At 40.8% G+C, this 9,884-nt stretch overlaps 2 protein-coding genes across 2 annotated transcripts in view; both read right to left on the bottom strand.

The window, feature by feature from the left end:
* LOC101567167 (protocadherin gamma-B2) overlaps positions 1–4,292 on the bottom strand; it is a 12,027-nt gene extending 7,735 nt beyond the window's left edge. The window contains 1 exon segment of the mRNA XM_023704043.1: positions 4,195–4,292. Coding sequence (XP_023559811.1) covers positions 4,195–4,292 — 98 coding nt within the window.
* Positions 4,293–4,656: 364 nt separating this feature from the next.
* The window catches only part of LOC101567972 (protocadherin gamma-B2), a 7,758-nt gene continuing 2,530 nt past the window's right edge, over positions 4,657–9,884 (bottom strand). Inside the window, 8 exon segments of the mRNA XM_012517502.2 lie at positions 4,657–4,948; positions 4,950–5,403; positions 5,406–5,705; positions 5,708–5,885; positions 5,887–6,021; positions 6,228–6,671; positions 7,023–7,280; positions 9,688–9,870. Coding sequence (XP_012372956.1) covers positions 4,657–4,948; positions 4,950–5,403; positions 5,406–5,705; positions 5,708–5,885; positions 5,887–6,021; positions 6,228–6,671; positions 7,023–7,280; positions 9,688–9,870 — 2,244 coding nt within the window.

Genomic DNA, 9,884 nt, shown 5'->3' on the forward strand with positions numbered 1-9,884 from the left:
TCGGGCACCGAGTAGCAGATCTGTTCTGCCCGGGTTTCCCACAGAGTCCGGAGGAGTATGCAGATGCAGAGCAGTGCTTTGTAGCCTGGTGAGTGAAGAGGAGCCGCCATTGCCTTCCCGCTGCGGATATCCCGAGCTGGGGTGTTTCTCCGTGGAGCCCCAAGGAGCCCTATGACCGCTGTGTTCCCTAATGATGTTCTTTGGCCATAGGATGCTGGCACTCACGGGGATCCAGGCTGAAGCTTTCCTAAAGCCCCAGAACCAGTGGCTTTGAGCTGCAGAAATCTCGTTTTGGTATTTCAGGTTGTCTTTTCCCCCGGATTGGTGAACAGCGACGCTCAGAGTCCTAACCTGTTATTGCAACGTGTTCTTTTATACGCCTTTCGTATTCGTAATCCTACTTTTACCCAATAGACTAAAACTCTAAATTGCGTTGTTTAACTTGTAGTGAAAATCCAGGAATGATCCAAATTTCCGTGTATTAGGTAAAAGTGTAAGGTATTTATGATTCAGGAAAGTGGTGATTTTTTTGGCACTTTTTAATGCTTCCTTTCAGTTTTCCATTGTTCAATCTCCATAGGCTTCTTCTTCTTCTTCTTTTTTTTTTTTTTTTTTTTTTTGGTATGTGTAGTGTGCTGTGTATGTGTAGTACATGTATTTCCCCAGGGACAAGAGCGAACTTGAAAGGTGTAGGAAAATGGTGGATGAAAAGTCAGTAGTGGGCCTTTTCTTGGAAGGCCAGCTTTGGTGCCCATCCACAAAGAGTTGTTTCTTCATCTGCATTTATCTTCTAGAACCATGGGCTATCTTTCAATTGTTTTGCAACAAGATGCCTGTAGTTTGAGGGATAGTCTTACCTTTCTGTGAAATAGGCTTGGCATGATTGATTTGGAACTTTGGCATAAAATTTGCTGACAATTTTTGTAAAGAGAAGATTCTAATCTACATGATATGCGTGTGATTGTTTCCTTCACAGTGTATCTTTACAATGGTAACTTTCACAAAATATGTGCTAAACAATATTTTCAGTGTTTAATGAATGAAGTACCAAAGCAAATGCAAAGCCTTAATCAATGGGTACAAAGCAGTAGGCTGACGTACTATAAAGAGCAGACAATATTTCTGTGACTTTTAAAAATATCAGACACCTCCTGTAGTCTTATTCAACCATCACATGTGATGTCATTTTACCATTATTTTGCTTTCTTTTCTGTTTTCTTTCCCTTTTTTTTTTTTGGCAGAACCGGGGATTGAACTCAGATCCTTGCATTTGCCAGTCAAGTGCTTATCCTACTGAACCATCTCCCCAGCCCCTCTTTTCTGTTTTCTTGAGACACGGTCTTGCTATGTAGTCCAAGGTGTCTTGAACTCATGGTGATCCTCCTGCCTCAACCTCATGCTGGGATTATAGGTCTACACCATCATGTCTGGCTATTTTTATTTCTTTAGTTTTGATTTTAGAAACATGCAGTAAAAGGAAATATTTTAGTAGCTGTCTATTCATTGTTATGGAATGTGCAGTGTTTTGTGGAATTAGGGATAACTCAGGAACTCAAGCATTCTAGAGACATGCTCTACCACTGAGCTATATCCAAAATCCTCTCATGGCTTTCTTGAGTTTAGTAATTTGAAAATTTTTAGAGAAAATAGTACATCACTAGTTATTTAGGTTATACTTTATTTAACAATTAACATACCGGGTTGACTAAATTTTAAGGAGACATAAAAGTTTGCTATCTATATAGAAATTTTACATCTTAGGATTTTCAGAGAGTGGGCTAAAGGTGTTTTTTTCACAATCCTTAAAAGAGTCACTAACTGCTAGTGAGTGGGACATACAATGAAGCATTCTGGAAATAAGCTGAATGCTATGAATAGAGGTCTCAGAGTATCTTATTCCTTTCTGCTGGTGGACATTGTAGAGGAAGCATTGTCAGTCTCTCTTCCAATTGCCCTCATTTCTATGTCCGAGTCTCCCACGGAGGCTGAACAGCTACGGAAGCTCTTCATTGGAGGGCTGACCTTTGAAACATCTGAATAGAGTCTGAGGAGCCATTCTGAGCAATGGGGAACACTCATTGACTGCACAGTAATGAGAGAGCCAAAGACCAAGCGTCCCAGGGGCTTTGGGTTTGTCACTTATGCCACTGTGGAGTAGGTGGGTACAGCCATGGATGCAAGGCCACACAAAGTGGATGGAAGAGTTGTGGAACCAAAGAGACCTATCTGAAGAGAAGATTCTGAGGGACCATGTGCTCACTTAACAGTGAAGAAGACCTTTGTTGAGGGCATTAAAAAGATACTGAAGAACATCACCTACGAGACTATTTTGAGCAATATGGAAAAATGGAAGTGATTAAAATCATGACTGACAGAGGCAGAGGAAATAAGACTGGCTTTGCTTTTGTAACCTTTGATGATCTTTGTGGATAAGATTGTCATTCAAAGACACCACACTGAGAACAGCTACAATTGTGAAGTGAGGAAAGGCCTGTCGAAGCAGATGGCTAGTGCTTCATCTAACCAAAGAGGTCGACGTGGTTGTGTAAATTTTGGTGATGGTCCTGAAGATGGTTTTGGTGGCAATGACAGTTTTGGTTGTGGAGGAAACTTCTGTGGTCGAGGTGGCTTTGGTAGCAGCTGTGGTGGGGGTGGATATGGTGGCACTGGAGATGGCTACAATGGATTTGTAATGATGGAAGCAATTATGGTGGTGGTTGGTGGAAGCTATAATGAATTTGGCAATTACAACAGTCAGTCTTCAAATTTTGGACCCATGAAGGGAGGAAACTTTGGAGGCAGAAGCTCTGAGCCCTATGATGGTGGAGGCCAATATTTTACCAAACCATGAAGTTAAGGTGGCTATGGTGGCTCCAGCAGCAGCAGTAGCTATGGCAGTGGCAGAAGATTTTAAACATTTCTGGGAAACAAACCTTAGCAGGAGAGCAGAGCCAGTGAAGAGACAAGGAAGCTACAGGTTACAACAGATTTGTGAACTCAGCCAAGCACAGTGGTGGCAGGGCTTAGCTGCTACAAAGAATATGTGTTTTAGACAATACTCATGCATGTGGGCAAAAAACTCAAGACTGTACTAGTGACTAATTGTATAACAGGCTATCTTAGCTTCTGTTCTGTGGAAAGTATAAAGCATTCCAACAAAGTGTTTTAATGTAGACTGTTTTGGCGCCCATGCTGTTGATTGCTAAATGTAATAGTCTGATCATGACACTAAATAAATGTCTTTTTTAAAAAAAATCTCAGAACACACATACACTTGACCGAGTTTTTTCAAAACTCTGTATGAAAGAAAGAAGAAATGTGGGAAATTCTGTATAAATAAGATGTTCATTACCTTACTTATGATACTAACACAGTAGCAAGAGCATAAAATAAATGACTACAGGGTAGTTATGCAATTTGTGGAATGTACTGTAGTGAAATTATGAGGGAATTGTAGGATCCAAAGTTAGCGATTTAATGAACAATTTGAATATTTGCTACTCATAATAAAACAGCTAAGTGTTAAGAAGCTTAGTTATTGGAGGTTTACGCTAAGCAAAGTTAGACAACTACAAATGAAATTTATGAAGAGGAACATATATTTTAACTTATATACTTACAAGAGTTAAACATGATTGCTTGAAAAAATAGTGTCACTAGGAAAAAAAGGGTAACTGATATTATCAGAAGAGTTGACATCCACAACGTCATTCTTTCTAGCAAGCTTTTTGCCAACCATACAGAATGTCAAGTTTTTCTTTAAATTTAGAAATTTATTGTTTAATACACAAGCTTCATATAGCTTTAGTTTAAAAACAAAAACTAAAAAAAACCCCAGTAAAACCAAGACACCATTTTAAAGCCCAGGCCCTTTCTTCCAGCTTTCAAGTACATGAGCTCTGAACATTATGTATCCAAATTGGAAGAATAAGACAGAAATATGAATGTAGCCATGACATTTCAGAAAAAAAGATTTCATATAACTGAAGGATCCATCCTTCCTTCCTAGGATGACCTAACTGCCTTTATAAGCAGGGGGAGAGGGGAAAAAGGGAGGGCTGTTAATAAGGGAAGGAAAAGAGAAAAGAAACAGGGAACAGAGTAGAATTCAGTACCAGTGTTCTCAATTAATGTGTCACACATCTGTATGAGCCTAGTGTCCTGGAAAACAAGCCTTCATTTCTCTGTCTCAACCTGGAGCTCAGAGCCTGATTCCTTTCAGCAGCAATTCCACAGGCAACAGGGAAGATTGTGGCTTTGGAACATCCACTAATGCTTCTGTGGTACTTCATCAGGGGTCTGATTTTGGAGTCAGATGTGCTACCATTGCACCACGAGGCCAGCCAGGGGTCTGATTTTGGACTAGCTTAAAACCATACAAGGTTGTAAGCAGAACTTAAATGGGTGTGAAGACTCAAAGAAGAAGTAAACAACAACAACAGCAAAAAAGAATGCCAACAGTAAAATACAAAAATTATTGAGCAGGTAATATCAAAGAGGATGGAGCTAATTTCAAAGATCCAAAAAGCCCATATCCCAGGTAACATCTTTAGAAACATGGATAACATTCAAAGCTAATCATGAACGATTGAGAAGTAAAAAAAATACGTAAAATTCAAACAGGCTGGAAACAATTCATGGGAGGAAAAAGAAGAGTCAAAACTCTTCAACTGCAGAAGGATCATCGCACAAGAGATACTGAGAGGGAGCCACTTCCGATGTCACATTCAGAAAATTAAACTTTGTCTTTGAAGAATGGGGGGCAATGCACAGATTGTAGGAAAATGGCAAAATCCTCTCATTGTAGTGAGAGGGAACCACGGGGCCAGACTTAGAACAGAGACCAGGCTGAAAACAGCTCCCTGGAGCTGCGCTGGAGGAGTGGAGCAGGCGCAAAGCAACCGCTAGAATCACCGCGAGGAGGAAGAGCACAGAGATCAAAGCCAAGGACCACCAGGTAAAACTGCAGCTCCTCCCGGGGGTCAGAGGGCACAGGCCCTTCGCTGAGGTCCAGCAAGACCTCTTGCAGGCTATCCGCGAACATGATGTGCAACGTGGCTATGGCCAAAACAGGAGGCTGTCTTCCGTCACGCACCGCGACCAGCAGGTGGTGTCGGGCAGCGTCTTTATCGCCTAAGGCGCGAGCGGTGCGCACCTCGCCAGTGCGCAGCCCCAGGCTGAAGAGCCCAGGGTCGCTGGCCTGCAGCACGTGGTAGGAGAGCCACGCATTGTGTCCCGAGTCAGCGTCCACAGCCACCACCTTGGTGACCAGGTAGCTGGGCTCGGCGGCTTGCGGCACCGTGTCGAAGAGCGCTGAGCCGTCGGGCTCCAGTGCGGGCTAAAGGACCCATGGCGCGTTGTTATTGCGGTCTCCCACCAGCACTTGCAGGCTCACGTTGGCGCAGGCGAGCCGTGGTCGCGGGTCTGCAGCGTGAGCTGGAAAGCGTGCAGTTGCTCGTGGTGGAATGCGCGCTGCGCGAACACCACCCCACTCTGTGCGCTCACGGACATGTAGGACAGCAGCGCTCTAGGCTCTAGGTCGCTGACCACGATGGAGTAGGAGACTTGCTCATTTGGTCCTAGATCAGAGTCAGAGGCTCTGACCTGAGCAATGGAGACCCCAGGAAGCTTGTTCTCAGCTATGTGGACCATGTAGGAGGCCTGCTGGAAAACCTGTGCATTGTCATTGACATCTGAGATGTGCTTGTGCTGGAGGAGAGGGGCAACTTACCCCTGTCAATGGCTGTGATGGTGATGTTGTACTCAGAGATCTCCTCTCGGTCTAGAGCCCTGTCTGTTAGTAGCTTGTAATAGTACTTTGAATAAGATTTCAACAGAAACCCTATATTTTCTGAGATGCGGCAGGATACATCACCATTTTCTCCCAGAGACTCTATCTCTTGTTTAAATTAAGGCGAACACTGTCCTTGGAGGTGAATCTTTTTGTAGTGGAGTAAATACTGAAGTCACAATCACCTCAGGTGCACAATCCTTCTCATCAAGAATTTCGACTTGATGTCTCTTTATCCACCCTCCATCATCCCCTTCTCAACTTTGTAGTAATTAGTGTTCTAGATTCTGGTTGACTGTAAGAATGTTGTTTGACATTGCACCTGCTTTTATGTACGCTGAGCTAATTTTATACTCCAATTATGCTTTGTCTTGCAGATTTACTACATGAAAATAATAAACTGATTTTTTTCTGTAAAAAAAAAAAGGATTTCAACTAGAAGACTGCAATGGGATGCAAGATCTCCAGGATCTTTTGTTTCTATGTTCAGGGTGTAACTATTAGCAATTGCAAAATCCAGATGATCCTTTGTCATGATTTCTCCTATCCTTCCATCTAAGTTGAACAACGGTTCTACCTGTTTGTGCACATTGCGAAAGGAGTAAGTGATCTCTGCATTAATGTCCTGGTCGGTGGCTGTCACCTGAAGCACTGAGAAACCTGGGGCAACCTTCTCTGGCAATGTGACCCTGTACATATCCTTGCTGAACACTGGAGGGTTGTCATTGATGTCAGTGACTTGAATTTGGATTTGGGTGGTGCTGCTTCGAGGTGGGTTTCCCCCATCCACAGCAGTGAGGACCAAGGGATGAAAATTATGCTCTTCTCTGTGCAGAATATGTTTCAGGATCAACTGAGGATATTTATGCCCATTGGAAGTCTGTTTCTCTGCAAGATCAAAGTACTCATTGTGATGAAGAAGATATCTTTGCAGTGAGTTAAGCCCAGCGTCTGAATCCAGGGCTGGATCTAGAGGAAATGTTTTACCTGGCTTAGTGGATTCTCCAATTTGTAAATCAGTCTTATTGTGTTTGAATAGTAGAGTGTTATCATTTATATCCTGAACAATTTCTGCTACGTGGAAAATATTCAATGGATTTTCAGCGACAACATCGAAATACACAACACACAGAAGCTGTATCTCGCAAACCTGCTCTTGGTCTATTCTGTCACTGAAAGGAAGCCCCGCTGTCTGTGTTTACAGTAAAGTATTCCTTTATTCCTTCTCTGCACTAACCCACAGTCTCTGGGCAGACAAGTCTTGCACACCGAGCTCCAGGTCCTTGGTGAGGTTTCCTACCACTGACTTCTTAGCCAGCTCCTCTGGAGTTGAATAGCGGGCCTGATCCTGGAGAGCCCAGCAGAGCAAAGACAGAAGGAAGGACAACATTACCTGCAGCCACAGAGCCCTGCTGCTCGCCTCTGGTCTTGGTCTAATCTTCTCTCTCCTTCGGCTGCTGCTCCTTTGTGGATAGGAGGAATCATTTCTCTGTGGAAAGCTGACTCCCAGTTAAGGTTACTTGAGTGTGTTTTCTGCATCTGAATTCGTACTGGTGTCTTCTGCATGATTTGTTTAAGACTCCCAAAGGCGTCTTGATTGTAGTCGTCCTTCTGTTGAACTATCGTGATGCTTAGAGGTTTTCTAATGAAACTGCACATTTATAAAGGTCTCAAAAGGTTTTTAAAATTTATTTAAGGCATTTATTTGCTTTTAAATAACTAGTATATTATATTGTTCCAAATTCAAAAGTATATATAAAAAGAAAAAATATTCATACCATAAGTTCTTAACAAGCATCCCTGAATCGTGTCACATTTTCTTCAATCTTGAAGAAAAACTTGCCTATCTTGTTTATCTTTCCAGATATGTTTTCTAGAGTGTGGCAGATTTTATAAATGTCATCCCTTATTTTGAGGCAAACACATAAGCACATGGGATATTTTATTACGAACTTTGCTTTGTTTCATTCATCATATATGTGTGTGATATACACATGAGTGTCATATATAGTAGGGAATCATATCTTGAGGACAATTTGGAATCAGTACATAAAGAAGTTTCTTAGTACATAAAGAATATTTCCAATAGCTATGCAGTAATCATCATATGGATATGTAATAATTTTTAATCAGAAATATTTGCTAAAGAAATTCAGTTCTCTTTGACCAAAACATATTTTTTCTTGTTATAATAGGCTATACATTATTGTGGCCCTTAGGTATTAAAGTACATACCACTCTGATTCTGAAATACATTCTTAATGCCGGAATCTGAATATGGTTGACCAATTTTAGGCCATTAAAAATTGCATTTCAATACCTTAGTATTTTTAATAATCTCTCCTCAGCTATGAGTCATCGCTTATATACTCACTTGCTATATTCAACTTCCTTGATCCACGTCAGCTAAATGCATCACACCTCAGTCCTATTCATTGCTACTGTACTACAACTTCTAGTGCTCAGTCACCACAGAAGATTATGAAGAAAAGCTATAACTCTTTGTAAATTAGACTGAGTTACATTCCAACACTTGCTACATGTTTATTTATTCATTTTTATCATTAAATCTGTAAGTATATTTTAAAATTCATTTTAATGAGAAAAAGTAAAATAGTAGTGAAGTAGTTTCAAAACAGAATAGTAGGACGGTTACAATAATGCATACATTGCATAGTGTTGTCTTTATATTAGTTATTCAGAAGACAAGATGCTTTAAAATCAACAAAGCAAAACTAGTGTAGACAGAGCCATTCCAGAATTCTGAAATAAATCACAGAACTATATGAAGGCACAAAGAAAGAGAGCTGCATATTGCTCATACACAAAATACTTTATCCTGTATCAGATCATTCCAGGGCAACACAGTGACAGACCTGTCTCAGACTAATTTATAGGAGCAGCAGAGGATAGGAATGAAGACAAGTTCCTAACTGACATGAGTTACAGAAGCCCAGAACACAACTGACCCAAGCTTTATCATAGGCTGACCTTATGAAAACAAGTAAGATGTCAGGGAGTTAGTTTCCCTTTTGAAATCGAAGGAGAACTCAGTAGAGATGTCATGATAAATAATTTAGAAATTAAAATGATCCCTCTAATCTACTTAAATCTAAGTGAAATAAAACGGGCGATATTTTTAGTAATCATAAGAGTAAACCAAAAGTATCACATGAAGTCCTTGTCAGTACAACTCAGATCAGATAACAACAAAAGATTTGAAGTACACCAGATCACTGAGAAGATATTTCTGTTAAAGTTATATCTAAAATTTAAATATTTTCCATAAATTGCCACTACCTTTATGTCCAGGAAGGAAAACTTCAAGGAAAGTATAGTTGAATGGGAAAAGGAGGAAATTTAAATATACTCACACTTAGTTCAACATTAGCACCACAAGAAAGAACGCTATAAATAAGAATTCATGCAACTGCCTTCTATTGTATAAGTTTAATCTATCCTTTCAATAATTCTGGAAAGTGCAAGGTCCAGAGCTGGATTCCAAGTACCCAGAAAAAACTGCACATAGGAAAATAGCATTTTAAAATGAGAATAATATAAATGTATATAATTAAGAAATTTCTGCTGAAAGCATAACTGAAAGAGGACTACAAAGGATCATGAAAAAGTAGGTCTGGATTGGTGGCTCAGTGGTAGAATATTTGCCTAGTATGTCCAGTGGTCTGGGTTTAATACTTATCATCTTCAAAGAGAAAAACAATAATGTTTTTCTGCAGTATATGTAATTAACTGCCATTGCTTCCCCCTGGAAAGCAAGACATTATTGATAAAGAGGTGTCATTACAGCCATGTTACCTGCATTATTCAACTGGAGACATTTAGAAAGGCTTGTGCCTATATCTTGCAGTCATAAGACGTGTAAAACATGGACTCACCTGAACAAGATTGGGGTCTTCTTTTGTTTCAAGTAAGTCCTGAGTGATCAGAAGAGGCTCGCTTTTCCCACAGCTCTCCTGGCTGATGAGCGTGTCAGCATAGTTGGGCTGTGGGAAGATCAGGTGGCTCTTCCGAGAGTCCGCGGTGAGGGACACCTCATGCGAATAGGTCTGCAGGAAAGCCTGCACCCCGTCCA

Source organism: Octodon degus, unplaced genomic scaffold, assembly GCF_000260255.1.
Source record: "Octodon degus isolate 3935 unplaced genomic scaffold, OctDeg1.0 scaffold00185, whole genome shotgun sequence".
NCBI classification, from domain to species: Eukaryota; Metazoa; Chordata; class Mammalia; order Rodentia; family Octodontidae; genus Octodon; species Octodon degus.